We start from the raw sequence: 19,964 nt of genomic DNA, 5'->3' as shown, positions 1-19,964 counted from the left end.
TCCTTTTGGTTTTGCCTTCTGAAAGATCTCTTTGGCAGTATTTTGGCGGTATCAGAAACAGGGCAAAGAACGAGTTGGATATCAGCGCTCCAGTGTGCTTGGACATTGGCAAGACCCTGTTGTCAGATTTTGTATTGAGGAAAAAAATTCCTCACAGGTCTGAATGACAAAAAGCTTTGAGGCCTTTCATCTTAGGTTGTGCTTTTAGGCAGCATCACCTGCCAGGATTACGGAGACATATTACAGCCATGTTGAATCTAGTTCATTACGTCTTGAGCATTGTTCTCCTAAGGACTAACAGCTATATAAAAAAAAAAATTTGAAAAAGTGTAGGAGAGAAACTCTTTAATATGAGAGTTTTTAAAGTGTGCTTCAAACAAAATAGATATAGAAGAAGAGACAAAGTGCTTAGAAAAAAAAAACAAAACAACAAACAAACCAAAAAAAAAAACCCCAGAAAAGTGGAAGTTCAAGTATGGATGATAAGAGGCATTATGTAGAGGATGGTCTGGTCTTTGGAGATTTCTGAAGATACGCCAGGGACAGGCATGAGCTGTAGATGCATACCAGCATACCAGCAGTTCATGACAGCTGATTTAGTACTAACATTGCCTTCTTCGTACATAGCATATCAAACATAAGACTTGTGTATATCTATACATACGTTTTCACACATGCATGGAGTTTCTCTAAGACAACAATATGTATATTTAGATCTGATATCAGGCTTGGTTTTTTCTGGCCACAAACTGGCCATTTGTACTTCCTTTCTAAGTATATAATCCCAATGATTATAGCAATAGTAATGAAGCATTGTGGATGGAAGTGCTCTTGGAGTTTCTGTAGTGTGTAAGAGACCTCAAGATAAGCAACAAAGCCTGGTCTATTTTCAGACCTCCTATGGAGAGAGCAACTACAGAATGCACAGTTAAACTGGGAGTGACTGTGAAATTATTTTAGTAGGTGACTTAAAATCCAGATAATTTTTTTCTGAGTTTTCTTTCAGGGAGTTTAGGGAGGCACAAGTCACACCCTGTGTGACAGAAAGATTTGCAATCGTGGTTAATTCAGTCAGTTGTCTGCTGCCCTTCAAGTCCTCACTGAAGTCTTTTGATGATTGGCCTTCTTTCCTCAAGCTCCCACTTGTTCAATGCACAGCAGCAGGCCAGCCTAACTCGCAGCCAGCATGCTTTCTGCTCCAGAAAGGCTTTTGGTGACAAGGGTAACCAAGGCCAAGTAGTATGAATTATTCTTCAGTCATAGTCTGCTCCAAGCTGTCCTCTTTCCTGGCAGCAAGGGAGCAGGCAGGGACTGCTTTGAGCACAAACCCAGAGATAATGCACATACAGAATAGCTATTGTGTGTGAGTTTAGTAAATCCAGCTTTTCTGGATCCACCCTACTTGGCTGGATCTTTACAACCTGCAGACAGTGCTCCTCCTGCTGTGGTGTGGAGCTGAACCCCACTGTGGTAGCTGATGTGGCTTGATGTGTGTGTTGCCAAATGTACCATCATTTCACTGGTGACACTGAGAGTAATTTCTGAACTTCACTGGTGTAGGCACTGTCTACCTAAAATGTAGACTGGAGGATCAACTAGCAGATTCCTCCTTTTTGCCTGTTTATTTTAGGTCTTAATAGACTTAAGTATTTCAGGACTCTGTAGTAAAATAAATGCCTGAGGGAGTCTGAAATGTTCACACATAACTAGGGCTGGCAGGAGAACAAGAATTCAGTGTCATGAAAAATTCAGCAGGCTTGGCATTCATCTTGATGAGGAACTAAACACAGTTCTTCAGATTTTAATGAAAAAAAAAAGAGGGAGAACAAGTTGCTCTGCTATTAGCTGCAGGCTTATTAGCTGGGGCACTCACCTGGAAGGCAGGAGACAGACTTAATCCTCTGGCCTGAATCAAGCAAAACATTCAAGTATCTTTTCTCTGGTTAGCTGCTGTCTCTGCTGATTTGTCACCCTTACATCACCCCAAAGTTGGGGATACCATCTGAGATGCCTCTTCAGTAGCAGGTGGGAATAAAGGTACTTCTGGGTGTCTTCTGGTATTGAAGAGTCTGCAGTTCGTATTGGTGAGTGGTTGTGAGACAGTCTGTGAGAGCTGCCCAACTGTGTCTACTTAGCCTATTGGTTTTTAAACATGTCTTGAGTTTGCTTGAAAAGTAAGCAATGACATTACCAATATTACCTGTGTCTTTATGTTATCCCATATGCATGTCCCAAAGTAATTTATACATTTATTTTAGTATGCTAGTGGTTTACATTAAATGGCATCATTCATTAACTGGTGCTACAATCAACATGCCAACATGTTCTTGTCTTGATAATTTTTAATGGTATTTTAGTGGAATAAATTATTGAATTTGTAACAGAAAAGGTATCTGAAGCTTTTTAATTGTGATGTGATGGAAAATAAAGTGTCCATTAAGTAAATAGAAGACTAAGGAAAAGTAAGGTGGAAGAAGGTAGAGATTTCCTTAGTTGTAAAAGGGAAGGCCAAGACATTGGGAAGCCTTGTCTTTAGGAGGTCACAGGTGCAGGTGGCGCTGCCTTGACTTCACATATATTGTGCAGTTCTCAGAGGTTTGTTGCCTGACAGATTTGCAGCATTCAGTTCATAACCTTTGCAGGGGATAGGAGGCATGCAAGATAAAAATACAGTATTTTGCAAAGCAAATAGGAGAGAGAACATACACTTCTGCCCTCAAACTGGGATCCTGGTAGGAGATGCCTGAAGTCAGAAGATAATTTGATGCACTCTGTCCAGTAAACTTTACATTCAACTCACATGACAACCCCTCCTTCAAAGGCTGTTTTTTGTTTTGTTTTTATAGATAACATCAATGAAGACTGTTTTGAGCTGGAGGTAGGAAGGGAAGAGCTGAATGCAGTTAATCCAATAGATTCCATGAAAAGACACTGTGACCATAAAAACATCAAAAAAGCAGTTGTGTATTATTGTTTCTAATGAATTGTTTGCTGCTTTTTCTGCTAATCAGGCATTTTCATAAATGTATTTTCCTTCCAAATGGATATGTTGTTATTCCCATGGAGCAGCTGCAGTAACATATCATATTGCATGTTAGGATTTTTTCTTTCAAATGGAATGATGTATGAGTCATTTATGCCTAAAACATAGTAAAACTTATTATGCTATCGTTCATACCACATCTTCTGAAGTAAATAGATCAAAAAAGACACTTTCAGTGAAAGTTGGATTCCTGAGAGTTTGTATAGGCTGACAAATATTACAGGCTGATGCATCATTTTTATTCAGAAATTTGTGTATGGTTCTCAATATCACTGCCTGCTCACCTCAGCACGTACAATCTTACGATCAGTGTGGCAGAAGGCTTTGTATTAAACTGCATTGATTAACAGCCTCCTTTAGTCACAGGATCTGACTTTGAGGTATCCTGTGATTTGTTTTCTGCTTGTGCATGTAAAGATTCTGACCAAGAATTGACTTTGCAGGCTGTGGTAGCTGCATCAGAAAACATGTAATGGATGAATATTTGGAGCAGTACCATATCTCAAAGATAAATAACAAATACATACAAAACACAAAAAAAAGGCATCTCAGATAACTGAGCAAGAGAGCTAAGACTATCCTTTGTCTTTACCTCTTCATGTAGAAAGCATGACGTTAAGTAGAAGGCTGATTTAAGTTCTGTGTAGTAACAGCAACTGCACTGGAAAACTGTATGTGTGTTAGGCATTAACATGCCAAAGAACAAAATTAATGAAATGTGGGTGAACATGGTTTCAATTCTGTGTTTCTTTTTTTCTCCATGTTTATAAATTGCATTTTATGACATGTGATCATTTCAGAATGAACGTCTTTTAAGTGTTCCTGCATAATCTCTTCCTTACATGGTGCTGCACTATCAAGCATCATATAAAATTAGTTATTTTGTGTTGATATGAATGCAGACCAAGTCAAGCCATTAGTTGGGTTTCTCAGGAGCTGCTTTCATAATTGGTTGCATTATATCTTTTCATAAAAGAGGCATGTAATCTTGGCCAAGAACCTGTTAAAAAGTGTCTATTTTAGAGGAGAAAAAAGCCTAGTCAAGTAAGAAATTTGTTCATGTCTTTTCTTATCAGTAAGTACTTTGGTAGATGTTTTGGCAGTAGAGATTTAGGAAGGTTGGTAGGAGGGCGTGGATAGCCTTGGAAAGCACGTGCCATAATGTGTATGGGGAATTTTAGTTTTACAGGACAGGGCTTCCAGACCAGTTGTTCTAAATGCTTTCTGTGCAATAACTGGTTTTCATCTGGCAGCTTTTACTGGTACTGAGGGGGCATCTTGAAAGTAGAATATGTCAACATTAATAATTTTTCAGGAACTCAGAGATTTGTACATCTTCTACTGGCAATCCTACTGTTTAGCTAAAGAGCAGTTGTTTCAGAGTTTGCAAAGCACTCAGACAGCAATTTCCTTTCATCTCTTTTCAAAGAGATGGATAACCTCTGCCTGCTGGCAGATATGGATGTCCTAGCTGGCGTGTCCCTTGTTCCTGGACCAAGGCCCAAGGATTCTGGAAGCAGCTTGGTAAAGAGGGTTTGTTACCCTTGGCTCCACTTAAGCATAAACAAGTATTTTCTCTATTTTGGAATTTTCCCCAAATCTTTTGGTCTTTTTCTATTTTCTTTGAGATAAAACCTCTTCACAGTAACTGGTGTGGTTTACTTTACTTCAGTTTTTGCTATTCTGAAGTGGCTGACTTGGCAAAGAAATAAAGATTATGATATTACTGCTGGATTTTGTAGCTAATATTTCATTAAACTTTATTAGAACACCCTTTTGTTCATCAGCTCATAACTTTATGAAAAGCACTTTTGGACAGAAATTTTCTGTGTTTAGTCTGAGGCCAAAGATATTTTTTTACCTCCATTCAGCATTTTCTGACCTACCGAAGCTAATGTGAGGGGTTTGTATATTTGTTTAAGAACTGCTAAGTCTGTATTCTTTTGAACTTGAATGAATAACTAACCCTATTTTAAATTTATGGTTTTAAATTGTACATATTACTAGAGCACTTATCCAGTCCTGCCAAGTGTAAACACAGATAAAATGTAAAAAAATTAAAAGCTATCAAATAAAGGGTTTATATAAATAGTCAAAATATATTCTATTTTAGATAGCAATAATTTCTTAGAGTGGAAGTGTGACTAAAAATATGCAACGTTGTAGCACTTGACAAAATTTTCTCATCAGCTAATACATTACTGCTTATATATTAAGGCAAAAATAAGGGACTTTGTGGGGTTTTTGTTTAACGCTGAATTTCCAGAGACACATAAATACAGAGTCCAGCTTTCTCTCAGTTCTCAGTACCATATAGATGTTATTATTCTAAGTTTTCTAAGAAATTCCTCAACGAGGCTTTGTCAAAAATCTGGCCCCAAAATGCCACCTCTGGCCCATTTCAACGCTGCTGCCTTAGCAGCTTTGGTAGTGAGCTGACTTCAGTGATCATGCAGTGGGTTCTCATTTAAGCTTTCTAGCTTCTTGCCAGTGGTGGTCTATTTGTTTCTAAAGTAGAAACATTTTCTCCACATGGGCAAAACTGATAAGTTCTCTTCCAGCAGTGAAATAAATTACATACTAGATGTAATGAGACATCAATGTCCAGTAAATGTCCCGTTGCTTGTGAGAGTGGTACTGTGTGAGACAACAGTCAATAATTTTCTGGTAATTCTCTAATTCATCCCCTCCCCAAAATTCCATTGTTAAGGAGTTACATTTAATGTAGCAGAAAAAAGCCCTAACAAGAAATAGAACTTGAAAGTGCTGCAGGAAGGGAAGAGCTTTTGATAATGAAGCAACAAGAACTAACAAAAATACCTAAATTTGTAGTGTTACCTTCAGGCCCTTCAAGACATCACTGCTGGTTAGGTAAGTTTGATGTTTCATTGGCAGGACTGATTTCTCCTTTATCACTGCTAAATGTGTGCTTTTGTAGGCATGGTGTGATTCTTTAGTATTATGGGAAATTTTATTGCTTTGCCTCAGTTTATTGGGAGAAGGCAGGGAGCAGCAGCATGATGTTCTAGTGCAGATGGAAGGCTCTGGCAGTAGTGCTGCTCATTCTGATGGCCGCTTGACATTGTGCTGGTCCCTGCCGAGCCATGCTGAGGGGCACACAGAGCTCATGGGGGAGCATGTGCCACTGTCTGGGGCAGCTTGCAATCAGAAGCCTGGTGAAGATGGCAGCAGTCACTGTATCCTGCCGCCTTCTCCTTCTCCTCCTTCTTCTTCTTTTCTTTTGCAATGCCACAGCTCTGTCTTTTGAAATAGCTACAATCCAAAAAACACAGCTCACAGGGATATAAATAACCACACTAAAAGAACTAATTGGTTAGAGCATGGTGCTAATAACACCAAGGTCATGGGTTTGATTCCCATATGGGCCATTTAATTGAGACAGGCTTGGTGATCCTTGTGGGTTTCTTCCAACTCAGAATATTCTGTGATTCTTGTGAATAATAAAAAACAGGATTATTTTTGTAAGTAAGGTTTAAAGAACTCTTCTTCAGCAGTTTGTTGCTCTTTGTTCACATCTATCAAAATCTCTTTAAATTGCTATGTTTCCTTCAGCGAAAGCGAGACATATTCTGTGGTCTGCAAGCAGAAGCAATTTGATGTCATTAAGAGGTTCTCTGGATTTTTTTTTCAAAGGTGTTGTTCCCTTTATGGCAGACTGCATGGCAGTGGCCACACTGGTACCAAAAGCAGGCAGAACTGGTATCCCTGTCATTTCTTAGACTGCTTTTCTCATATAGGACCCAGTAGAATTAAGAAAACCAAATTTAGTTAATTAGTATTTGATTTCACTCCTTTATGCTGCTTACAGGAGTGGCAGGAATGAGGGTGGGAAATTACCTGATTCTAAAAACTGAATGATTTGGGAATCATTCTCAGAAGGCTTCTCTTTAAGAAGCCTCTCTCCCACTCCCTTCCAAAAAAATCTTCACGTTATCTTGTGTTCTTCAAGATGCATTTCCTGTCCTGTTCCAAAAAGACATTTTCTGGCCCCCAATTTAGCCCAGAGCAACTGTGAAAATACGAAGTCTATTGACTATCACTGAGTCACATTGGAAGAATGATAAACCAGATGTGACATGGCTCAATCCACTTCACCTCTAATAATAAAAAGTCATGGATAGGAAGAACAAAGAAGATTTCTTCAAAGGTTACTTTTATAGGCGATTACTCTTTATGAATTGTCATCTGAAAGAGTATCAGCATCCAGAAAAATTAGTCTTTTACAAAGGTCAGGATTGGGAGTGGAAACTTGGTAAACGCTTCAGCATCATTGCTGAGTGCATATAAGACAGACTCAGAGTGACTATCCTTCCTACATTGATTATAGTGTCTGCCAGCTGCTCCATTTTTGACGCTTGGTTCCATTTCTGGAGATTCAGGAAAAAGGGAAAGCCCTGGTGGGATTTTTTCCCTGGTTTTAGCTTGTGTCTGTGGCGTGTTTATAGTCTGGGTTTTTTGAACATGAAAATCCTGGCAGGTTTTTGAGAAGGGCTGGTTTCTTTCTTACAGCACTGCATAATGCTTAGTTTGTTTTGCTGTGAATCGATGAGTAGCAAGTAGAAAGAATGACTGGTTGCACATTCCCACAACCCTAGAGATCTCTCCCGCCCTTTCCCTGCCCCCATGTAGTGGTCAGTGAAGCAGCAGGCCCAGGCAGATGTGCACAGCCATGTAGGGCTCTGACTGAGGCAGAAGTGATTGGCCATGCACGGGTGCCTTCTGCATTGCACAGCTGTGCACGTGTGCCTGCGTGTAGAGCAACCATGCAGCTCTTGGCCACCCTTGAGCAAACACCAACTGTGGTGGTAGGAAAGGGCCAGGTCTGTGGCCAAGTTACACAGGACCCAGATGAGGTCCCCAGGAGCTTCCCTGAGTGCACAGTCCAAGTGCTACATGCCCTTGGAGACCTTCTGGCTGTGATGCTCCAGCTACTGTGTGCTGGCTGCCAGGGCCTGCAAGTCAGTTGCAAGTGGTACTTGGCTGGGCCAAAACGGTGAGTGTGCGACTTGTACAGCTGGGTTGGTGGTTGAGCTGGTGTCTCCTTGTCCTGGCTGTGCTGTAAGAGACTCCCATCACAAGGCAGAGGAGTCTGAATCCCAGCAGATGCTCTAAATGGAGAGGTGACATTTTCATGTGAGAACTTCTACGTCTCAAGTGAAGATAGGAGTTAATCAGAATATTTTGCAATCTGGCGTTGGTTTCAGCTTGCTTCTGTCCAAAACTGCACCCCCATCCCCCCAAAAAAGAGGAATGTTTTTCTAAAAATACAGAGACCTATCACTTAAAATTATTTTCTGAGTAGAATGAAGATTTTCACTCTTCTGAAAATAGCTCTCTGTTCCATTCCAGTATTTTGCATGCCCACTTCTAATTAATACTGGGGAAAATAAACTGGAAGATTCAGTTGAGCTGAGCAGAATAGCTCCTAAAAAATAAACCCTGGATGCTAGAGATGCTTGAGGTTTTACTTCAGCTTATGGACTTTCTGCCTAGGTGAGTGGACCTTTGCTTTGCACCTGGCGCTGAATTTATAAGGTGATCCCTATTGAAAACAATAATAAAAAAAACCATTTTTTTTTAGTGAGAAGTGAGAGCTATGCATTTCGGTTAGGATACTCTGACAGTTAAAGCTCAGATTCTGCAATTTCTTTACAGACAAAACTCCCATTTAAAGCAAAAATCAGCACTGCCTGAACTCAGGATTGAAGACAGAGCTGTTGTGGTCATGCAGTCTGACCTCTGTAAGAACAGGGCACTCCTTTTCATTTAACAATCTGCTGAGCAGCAGCTGTTAACTTTTTGGAACAACCAAAATGCTTCAAAACATAAAGTGTTTGCTTCAGAAATGTGTTTCAGTTCTAAGGCATAACCATTTTTCTTAAGAAATCTTTCTCTCTTTTAGAAGATAATTACCAGTTTTATATTACAGAGTCTGGATATTTTACTATACTTACAAGAGGGAAAAAACCAAATTACAATATTTCAGGCCAGTATTTGGATTACTTTGTTTTTCAAATCAATGTCCTTTGATTATGGTCTTGCAAACTTTTAGCTTTCACATTCTATAGAAGTTGTTTCAACTTGGTGAGTTAGAATACATGTCAACATAATGCATCTGTTTTGTTTAGAAGTGCTAACTTTTTGAGGAAATGCAGGAAAAGTAGATGTAATTTGTGTTTAAAGTTTGCATCTGACATGAAGGCACGGTTCATCAGCACTCAGAAGGAGAAAGTACACCTCCCAGTTCATGGGTAAAAAGGTCATTCACTATCCATTATGCTTACAAATAAAGCAAAACACAAATGGAAAATCCACAGTATATCACAAGCATTATTTCAATGCATTTAAAAGCATTTATTTTTAAAAGAGTTCTTGGCATCTAGTTTCTTCTCACTGCAATGTTCTTCACTGTAGATGGATTTATACAGTCTTATTTTATATACGTGTGTATATTTGGAAGACTGTCTATGCATGTATTTCCTTGGGGGGGTCTTCACAGTAGCTACAGTGGTTGACTCTGGTATAAGTAGATAAAGAGACCTGTGTTGGTTATAAATAATTGTTCTTCGTATGCTGTACAACAGCACTTTTTGGTAGTTCCACTTGCATGTAGAGTATTAATTAAGAGATAACTGTCACTGCAGGTTGGCTGCAGAAGGCTGCAGAATCCAGCAGAGAGATAAATACCAATGCCAAGTCATACAGGTTGGAGAGCATACAGGAAGTCCATAATGAAAAATTAGCTTAAAATTAAAACTCACTTATTACTAACTTACTGTTTCATATGCAGAGATGAAAAAGTCCCAAATGCAGTTGTTAAGGGTTGTACATACCAGGTGCAGGGGTTTGGGTGTTTTAGAGGTTTTTTTGGGTCAATTTACATGTGATACACTAGAAATTGAAATTTTGGGATGCAATCAGTAAACTTGTTAGGAGGGTATAGGTGCCCTTTTTAACAAGAGTGTGTACAGCTTTCAGCACACTGGGAAGTCTTAGAACAGATTGCGAAGAGTCATCTCAGCTTGATTCAGAAGTCTTGTAAGTGTCCTTCATGTTTGAAAGTGTTTTGGTTTCTAATTATTTTAGCCAGAAGACATGTTATTTCTGACCTTCAAAAACCACTGTCTGTCTCATCCAAGTTTTAAAATATCCTTAAACAGTTTTATTTTTTAAAAAAACAATAAAAACCAACCCAATAAAAACAATCAAAAAAACTCCAGCAACCTGTCTTGTCCTGTTGTGAGCAGCAAAGTACAAAATAGAGATATATAGCTATTCCTAGTGATCTGTTATATGTATAACATGTTTTTCCACAGTGTGGGGTCTGGGGTTGGATTTATATGACATAGTAGTGCCATTTAATATAACATGAAGTCTTCATTTCCATGAACTCACCAGCAAAAATCCCATTAATTTCAGTAAAGAGATATCTACTTTGCAAATTGTAATTTAATACCATTTTCTTACTGACATTGAAGTCAGTAAGAATCTCTTTACCACTTCAGAATAAGACTTTCCTTCTGTGTGCTTGAGATGTAGAGGAATTTTTTCTTCAGTCTCAGTGACAAGGGCTGCCAACACTGTGAATGGAAAAATGCACTGCTCTGCCATAGTTAAATAATCTAAACAGAGCTGTCTACTGTCTACTGTTGTATTGCTTTAAGCAGCCATCAGAAGCTATATGTAAATTTGGTATAGGATTTATGCAACCTGATTGAGACTAAAATAATGGGTCTTCAAAGTTTTATAGTGAAATTACTTTTTTGAAGTATGTAACTTGTAATGCATCTTATGGAAGTAAGTTGATAATGCAAGGTTTTTAGGGACAATCTAGGGACAATATGACCAACAGTTCTGCATTAAAGAAATCCATGAAGCAAGAAAACTACACATTTTTAAGATCATATTTCAGCTCAGGAAAGTTTTTGTTGCTTCATGAATTCTGCTCAGAAAAATCTGAATTATAATAAGAATAGAAAAGAAACAATTTTTTTTTTTTCTTTCTTCTTGGTGTCATTGCCAGCAAAATCACTTGCTTTAAGAGTTTGAACCTGGTGGGAAGATTCCATAACTGCATGTGTTTTAAGGCTCCTCAGAGACGCTGGGTCATCTATTTCAGCCCGCCCACCCTGCAAGAGTGACCCTCCTGCAAGCAGGAGGTCATTACTACTGCTACTTTCCTATCCTACTTGTTTACTAAATGCCATGTTCCAAAAGTGTCTAGCACTGTTTTCTCTGAAATACATCTTGTGGAGGTGCAGTTGATCCAGGCACCCACTGGTGTTGAAGCATAGTGCTTCTCTAGCAGTTGATGACCTATAGATGATGAAGCTGAGCAGTTCTTGGGTTCATTCTTTGTAATACCACATAAATAAGCTTAAATGCTGCCAATATGTTTGTTTGTTTGTTTGTTTGTTTGTTAAGGGAAGGCAGCTTGTACATAACTGTAAACTGGGGGCTGTGGCCAGGTGGAAGTGCCTGAGGCTCTGGGGTTGAAGGCACAGCTCTGCCCTGCTCTGCCCCCTGTCCTTCCCAAACTCTGCAGCAGCCCTATTCTCCTTCCCTGCTCTGATACCCATGGTGTTGGGCAGCACCAATTGACAGAGGCTCAGTTTTAGACTTAGTTAAGCCTTAATATACTTAATATAGGAATTCTTATGCATTACTACCAGTCCATTGTTAAAGTCCAAGACTTTAGTAAAGGTTTTGTTACTTTCTCCCACAGCATTCTCCTGGAGAACCTGGCTTCCCACGGTTTATTTGGGATTCCCCAATGTTTATTTGCTATCTTTTTATCGGTTGCACTTACCATACTTATCCCTTTGAGCTTTTCTATATGTGAAATCAGTTCTGCTTCCAACTTTTAATCTGTACCATGTTTTAGATCAGTGATGATCGTGGCAGAGAACACTGCAATTTTTTTTTAAACGTGATTACCTTGTACATATGTATTTAAAGCATCCATTATTAGCTCAGGTGTATTTCTTTTTTAATGATCTTCTTACAACCTATTTTCTTTGTGTTTCACTTTCTTTGGGGACTCATATCCTTAGCAAATGTATTCACCTCTTCATATATTGCTATATTGAATCTGTTCTTGCTGGAGTTGGCCTATATTTTGCATTTTCCTGTAAGATAATTTTTTTGGAGTACATAAAGATAATTTAATTTAAAAATTTAAAATTAATCATTTGAGATTCATCGTCGATAAGTCTTATCTTTTCAGTTATGAAAATGACAACAAATTAAAGTGTATTTTTCCTCATAACTGACCTAAAACATGAGATTTAAATACTATTAAGTCCAGTATATTTGCCTGTACTGTTGAATCAAGTTCACTTATTAAAAACAAGAACATTTTCTTTTTTAAAATATGGGTATGAAAGTCAAAGCAGAACAACCAAATGTTTTGCTAGGTGAATACCAGTAGAAACAGAATGGGGAGAAAATCAGAAGTTGTATTTTTGTGTGTTTTTTTAGAATGAAATATTCTTAGTGTTGTATGCTTCTAAGGTGTATGGAAAAAGTGTTATAATCAATCTGATTGGCTTTTGTCATACTTAATGATTTTTATGATTTATAAATAAATAAGTTTGTTAAGACTTCAAAAGGGGATATTGCCAAATATTTTTAAATGCTTTTCATTACATATAAAAAGAGAATTGGAAAGGAACATGCACATCATTTACGATTCCTCTAGAAAGTGTTAAGTATTTTTTTTCTTAATGTGTAGCTTATTCTATAAATGGCAGTATAGATAGCTGTCTCTCTTTTCACTTGGAATTGCAGAGGAGCTTACTGCAAAAATCTGCCAGTTCTGGATGAAATGGTACAGAAATAGGTGTCCCAGCTGGTTGGCCTAGGGTTCTTGTGAAAAATTGGCTCATATCATAGCTGGCTCCCTTTTTCTCTGCAGACCATGTAACTTTGTGACAAGAAAGCAACAAAATGAGGGCTAAGGAGAATAGCCATCCTTTATTGGATGAAGGGATAAAATACAGTGATGAAGGATAAGGAAGAATCTGAGGTAACTTAATGACTTCTTTGCCTCAGTCTTTAATAGTAAGATCAGTTGGCCTCAGGGTCCCCCAGCACCTTGAGCTGGGAGATAGGGATAGGGAGCAGAAGGAAGATTCCAAGGTCAGTGACCTGCTGTGCAACTGAGACACCCACAAGTCTATGGCAGTCAACCCAAGGGTACTGAGAGAGCTGGCAGAAGAGCTCACCAAGCCACTTCCAATCATTTACCAGCAGCCCTGGCTAACAGGGGAGGTCCCAGGTTAGTGGAAGTTGGATAATGTGACGCACATCTACAGGAGGGGCCAGAAGGAGCTTCCCTACAGACCTGTCAGCCTGACCTCAGAGCCAGGCAAGGTCATGGAGCAGATCATCTCGAGTGCCACCATGCAACATGTACAGGACAAACAGGGGATCAGGCCCAGCCAGCAGGGGTTTACGAAAGGAAGGTCCTGCCTGACCAACCTGGACTCCTTCTGAGAAAAACTGATCCACTTAGTGTGTCAGGGAAAGGTTGTGGATGTTGTCTACCAAGACTTTAGTAAATCTCTTGATACTTTCTCCCACAGCATTCTCCTAGAGAACCTGGCTTCCCATGGTGAGGCTGGGTGTACTCTTTGCTGGGTTAAAAACTGACTGGATGGGCAGTCCCAGAAAGCTGGTGGTGAATGGAATTGCACCTAGCTGGTGGCTAGTCAGTAGAGTTCCCCAGGGCTCAGTACTGTTTAAATATTTTATCAATGATCTGGAGGAGATCAAGTGTGCCCTCATTCAGCTCACAGACAACACCAAGTTGGGGAAGAATGTTGGTCTGCTAGGGAGTAGAAGGTTCCACAGAGGTATCTGGACAGGCTGGATCAACGGGCTGAGACCAATTGTCTGAGGTTCAACAAGGCCAGGTGCTGGGCACTTGGGTCACAACTCCATCCAATGCTACAGGCTGGAAGAAGGGTGGTTGGAAAGCTGTCTGACAGAAAAGGACCTGGAGATGCTGGTCAGTTCCCACCTGAACATGAGTTAACAGTGTGTCAGGAAGGTTTAGCTTGAATATTAGGAAAAATGTCCTTACTGAAAGGATGATCACAACTCAGAACAGGCTGCCCAGGGAAGTGGTTGAGTCTCAATTCCTGGAGGTGTTTTACAGACCTGTAGACATGACATTTAGGGACATGGCTTAGTGGTGGACTTGGCAGTGCTGAGTTAAAGGTTGGACTCAGTGATCTTAAAATTCTTTTCCAATCTAAATGATTCTATAATTGTAAGAGTTGCCTGCTAAAATTAGGTGTATTTATAAAAAGTTGCATAACTTCCTGGTGGTGTTGCAGCCCTAATCAACTGATTTTTTGCAGTAGCAGAGATCTGTACCTGCTGAGTGTAGTGGTGGGAGCTTTGCTAATACCCTTGCACTTCCACCCCACACCTGACACAGTGTTTTCTGAACTGAGAAATTCAGTAAACCAGGGCACCCAAGTGATGCATGTTCTGGATGGCTACTCATCAGTGCAGTTTCAGCCAGCCATGTAGCACTGAGACAATTAATAGATTTGAATAAATGAGGGAATTTACAAAACAGTTTTGGAACCTTGGACATGACACATTTTCAGACAACGTGGTATTTTGTATGATTATGATTTGTACAATCAAGGCTCTGTTGTGCCTGAAAGTTAATGAGTGTAAATTGAGAAGGAGAAAGGATGCATATTGAGAAGTGTTATATATAAAGTCCAAAGATACTACTAAGATGTTGACTTGCTTCAGACAGTGCATATACATCTGGAACATATTTCTGTAGCTCTCCTCTAGGAAAGGGCTAAAGCAAGTAAAGGAGATTTATTCCAAGATTTAAAAAAATTATGAAAACCACTACTTCATTTTTTTTTTATTGGAACTATTCAAAAAGTGAAATATAACGGCTACCTAAATCAGATTGAGTATATCATAAATAATGCATTAAATATTCCATCAACAAATAACCACAAATTCAGGTTACTGAAGCAAGCAATGTGAAAAATCAAGGTGTAGCAAGAAAACCTGTTGTCATTTTATCTTGAACTACAAAATGTGCCCACTCCCTACTTCTAAATTCACAAGCTGAGCCCTGTAAAATGTTGTTCCTCCATACTTTTTATTTCCCTGATTATAAGCCTTGGGTTTTACACTGGAGTTACTTGACTAACAATAAGTGCTCACTTTCCTTCCAGGACCAAACCTGCATCTTAAATTGTAATAATATATGTTGTAGTGTTCACTAGGGGGTAAATGATATGTGGAAGTATGAAATAAATAGTTTGTGGTGAGGCTGTCATAGGTTTCTTCCCAAGGAAGCCAATTGGTAAGGACTTGGCAACATGTTTTAGAGATATGATACCATAAGATGGTCTATAAACTGAATGTGAAAGAAAAAAAAATTAGCAGGATTCTAGCAGTGTACAAGGGAGGTGGAGGGAAGGTAATTCAAGCTACTGGTGCCAGTATGATTTATTAATATTGAGAAGCACATCACGTCTCCAGCATAACTATACTACTAAGTGCCATAAAACCAAATCATTATATGATGAAAAAGGCCACTTTTCCTCTAATTTAAATTTAGATTTATAGTTATGAATGATAACCATGCAGATTAATCTAATTTTGGTTTTAACATAAATTATATAATAAAGCTTCTTCATATTCTGGTACATTCCCCACTTACAGGCAACAACACTTTTTAAAAAAGTAGTCCAGCAGTCTTACTCTTAAGATCTGTGCTCACTAAAGAGTATAAAGAACCTATATGTTCACAGGGTGGATTAGGTAACTCTTTCTCTGTTGCATTCTGGCCTAATTATTTTTTCACTGAAGGACTAAATGCATTGTTATCATATCCTAAGGCTTTATTTAAAAACTTTTGTCCTTCCTGATGACTTTCAGATACTTTCAAGATGCAGAAATGGGATGTAGTCATTGTGTATGCATGTTTTAAAACTTGTGCAGATGGACACAAGTTTGACAGGAGAAACATTTTGATGGGTTTTAAATAGCATATGTGTCTGAGAAACACTGCTGAAAACTAAAAGTTCTTTCAGAGTAACTCCTGTGGTAGAAATTTACAGCAGTGAGTTTCCCTCTATGTGTGAGCTTGGAAAACTGGTCCTGTTTCTCTCTCTGTGCCTGGTTATCTGTATTACTTTCTTTCACTAGTAGTTTTTAGACAGGAGTGTCCCACTGAAAGAAGCAACTCTGTATAATAAACACTGTTCATTGAAATATCAAGTCATGACATTGTGTTATGGTTTCTAATGCACTTAAACCAGTTTATTTCAGGCAATTGTCATATTTTCTTTGTCCATCTTTTTTTCTTGTTTGAAGTAGAATGTTCACCTTTTGGTGATACAAAAAATAAATTATTTGTTTTTCATATATCTTGACCCATATTTTAAATACTTTTTATTTTTTTATAGGTCCTCCCATGCCATCCTCCTCATCTAGTCCATCAGTTACTGAACATTTACACTCCCCTCCTCCATCACCCAATCTCCATGACAACCAGAGGTGGTTATTAAGTAATAATGCCAGCCAGCCAGTTCAGGACTCTGATACAGATGAGGACTATACTGCCGGCTCATATCTAGTACAGACTGGTGATAATCCAGTATCTGTCCCAGGTCATGGTAAGAAGAGGACTCTTTGTCCATAGTTTAAATACCCTTTTATTTTTCATCTTCTTAAGAAATTGTCTAACAAAACTTAAATATATCAAAATGACTCTGTATTTTAAACTGATTTTTCCTTAAATGCTGCAAATTGTTTCTATTTTACTGTAAGATAAGCAAGAGTAGAAAATAACTGCTAACATACAAAAGCTCATTTAAGTCATTTAACAGGCAATGCTTATGTGAAGGAGTAGCTATTAATGATTTATTATGTAATGTAGTTTTTAGCAAGTGACTAACCTTTAGCTGTACTTTTTTAAAGGGTAGGCTGAAGTTAGTAAAACTGTCATGATATTTAACTTCAGAATAATGTAGAAGTTGCCTTTTACTACCTCATCAAGTTCAGCAGGTTCCAGCCATTCCATACATTTCCTAAGGGAGGGAGGGCAGGATTTTTGTTACTGGATAGGGCACTCAAGATTGAGGAAAAAGCTCTAAAGGAAGAGAGTTGTGAGATGACAGGAGGCAGTGGTGCCTTCTGAGATGTATGTTTCCATGCTTCTCTTCCTTACCAGTATCAGTAAGCAAAAGGAGTGATATGCTTTAAACACCAGTGCCTGCTTAAACATCATGCCCAAAGAAACCACACTTTTATTTTCTTTTTTTTCCCCCCTTTTTTTTTTCTTTTTTTTCTTTTTTTTTCTTTTTTCCTTTTTTCCTTTTTTCCTTTTTTTTCCTTTTTCCCGTTTTCCCCTTTTTTCCTTTTTTTTCTTTTCTTCCTCTTTCCTTTCTGCTTTTTTTTTTCTTCTTTTTTCTTTTTTTCCTCGTTTCTTTTGATATGAGAAAATATATTAGCCACAAGTTTCCATTTTTGTTGCATGACTGAACAGATTTTCTTGGTGTAGGCAGACTGGAAGAATATTTTTTTTAACTTGAAGCCCTTCTCAGGTACATCAGCAAAGCTTGGAACAAGTCATAGTCTAAGAACCATTTCTGTCTTTTGATTGTTAAAATCTCACCTACAGATGAACCACTAGAGGGAGTATGCAGAAATATTTTTCTGCAGATTGCACATCAGCTGGTTGGACAGAATTATTTTGCCAAGCAGAACACTAATTTGAGCTTCTCTTCTTAGCTTTGAGGGGAATTTTAGTGTTGTGTCTAAAAGGCCAGCTAAGAGCACTCATCTATGTGAATTTGACATATTTGAGTTAAGATCTTCAAAATTATGCTAACTTTATTTTTGCATGTTCAACTTGCTCAGTATTTAATCTGTGAAGAATTCAGAAAAATGTTCATGCATTTCATCAGGGTATGCTATCTTTCTTTTATGTCTAGGAGTACGAAATAAAAAAAAGTTAGAAAATATATGCACTATCCAAAAAGTAGCCCGATTTAGTTAAATAAGTCAGTTTATTTAGATTACTATATCCTCCAACCCTTCTTTTATAAATGAAAAATGGAAAAGCAAGACAAAACTGCTAAAAATTTTGAATAGTTGGGATGATCTGCTTGCATCTCTTAGAAAGCTAGTAAGTGTTCATCATTCCTCTAGATTTTAGTCTTATTGCTGCTTCTGAAATTTTGAACAGTTGCTTGCCAGTGAGTTTTCCAACTTCCAGGAATATTCCTTAACCAGTTTTATCCCAGACAAACTAATTTAATTTCATCTGATCCTGTGTCAAGTCAAGTCTTGGCCTTTTAGCAGAACAATGTAAGAGGGGTTTTGATTACTAGTAGGACAGAGTTAGCACCGTGGTATATGTTGAGGCAGTTCTTCATTCTTTGTAAGACTTCTGCTAAGCAGGAGGAAAACCCAGCATACTCTGAAAGTATGTGCTTGTTTTTCTTTTCCCTCTCTCTTCCCACTGTTCCCTCCTGTATCCTTTACTTGCAGATGTCCAATATTCACCCCCTTCAGTGTATGTGTGTAGCAGAAGTGTTTGCAGTTCCTGCTGTCAAATGATCTTTCTCTCTGCAAGCTTGAACTTGTTTTTAGAAGTGCTTCAACTTGCTAACCACGTACACTATATATATAGTGATTGCCATAATTTAAGTCAGGCTTGTTGGTTTTCCGCTGGGTCATAGATCATAGGTGTTCAGGTAGTGGACTTCCATTTCCACAATCAGCTGCAGGATGAGGGTTTGTGTTACTAGAAGAAAGATTCCTTTCACTTAGCACATAAATGAATATTGCTTGGATTATCTACTTGATTTGCTTATGATTGGTTTCCCATATCATATGCTGATGGCCTATTGGTGGTGAAAAAGTATGTTCTTTGTAAAACAGGAAAAAGCAGAATTTAATAAGGTAGCTATAACTTTCTTCTACTTGATGATATGCATGGTTGTGTAGCATTGCATTGTAGTATGTGGGTCCCACCAATTCTATCAAGCCAATATCATTTAATTGTGGCCCTTTAGTAGGCTATTATTTGATTATTGCATTTTCTTTAGCTCAAATGGTAAGTAATGGAGCACTTCCACAGAAAGAGGTTTTGTTTTTTTTCCACCAGTTGTCTTTTCTTTTGCATCTTCATGTAAGCTTTCAATGCTATGTAATCATAATGGGTTCAAAGTAAGTCCAGTATCATATTCCAAGTGACTTTGTCCAGTGATTATGTTGGCAGAGGGTGAGGGATCACTGCTGAAGCATTTAGGGATAAAAAGGTGCTGACTGAAAACAATTATGTCATTGAACTGCTTTCAGTTATATTGACTTTGTTTGAATAGCAAGTCAAATTAACATCTTCTTAGTCTATTCAAACATCTAATTTTTTTTTTCCTTTAGAATGAGTTCATTTGATCAATGTATTTTATTTGATCAGCTCACTCAAAATTTAGAGGACCTGAATATGTGTGTAGAATTATATTAATCTATGATGCTGGATTTGATTAGCTTGTTTTTCTAACCAATGGGAATTAGCTTCCTTTTCTGGAATTAGCTAAAAGAGCAAAGAGAATTAGTAAAATGAGTTATCAGATGCTTATCACAAGAAGCAGGTCTACATGGAGGTATTACTAGTAGCTTTAAAAATTCAGATCAAGTGAGGGCTGTTGTGGACAATTTAATAGGAATCATTTAGTTATGAGAAATTGTGTTAGTCATGAAATTCAGGAGGAGATCAATTTTAGGACCATCAGTTATATCTCTTCTTCTACATAGCATCTCTGATTAACTCTACTGGTTCCTCTTCTTTGGGGTGCAGCTCAGTATATGAATTGTTCCAGCAGTCAGTCTGCTTGCCTAC

At 38.2% G+C, this 19,964-nt stretch overlaps 1 protein-coding gene across 21 annotated transcripts in view; it reads left to right on the top strand.

Annotated features, from left to right (window-relative positions):
- TENM3 (teneurin transmembrane protein 3) overlaps nt 1-19,964 on the top strand; it is a 594,796-nt gene that overhangs the window by 404,404 nt on the left and 170,428 nt on the right. For 15 of the 21 annotated variants that reach the window (XM_088056014.1, XM_088056017.1, XM_088056013.1 and 12 more), the window contains one exon: nt 16,522-16,731. The exons of the other annotated variants lie outside the window; for them this stretch is intronic. In XM_088056014.1, the coding sequence (XP_087912140.1) occupies nt 16,522-16,731 (210 nt within the window). The remainder of the gene's footprint in view (nt 1-16,521; nt 16,732-19,964) is intronic. 21 annotated transcript variants of the gene reach the window in all.

This window comes from Pseudopodoces humilis, chromosome 6 (assembly GCF_049639895.1).
Source record: "Pseudopodoces humilis isolate 2021_Gansu_Grassland_sample_001 chromosome 6, ASM4963989v1, whole genome shotgun sequence".
In the NCBI taxonomy this organism is placed as follows: domain Eukaryota; kingdom Metazoa; phylum Chordata; class Aves; order Passeriformes; family Paridae; genus Pseudopodoces; species Pseudopodoces humilis.
This window is presented reverse-complemented; position numbering and strand designations above follow the sequence as displayed.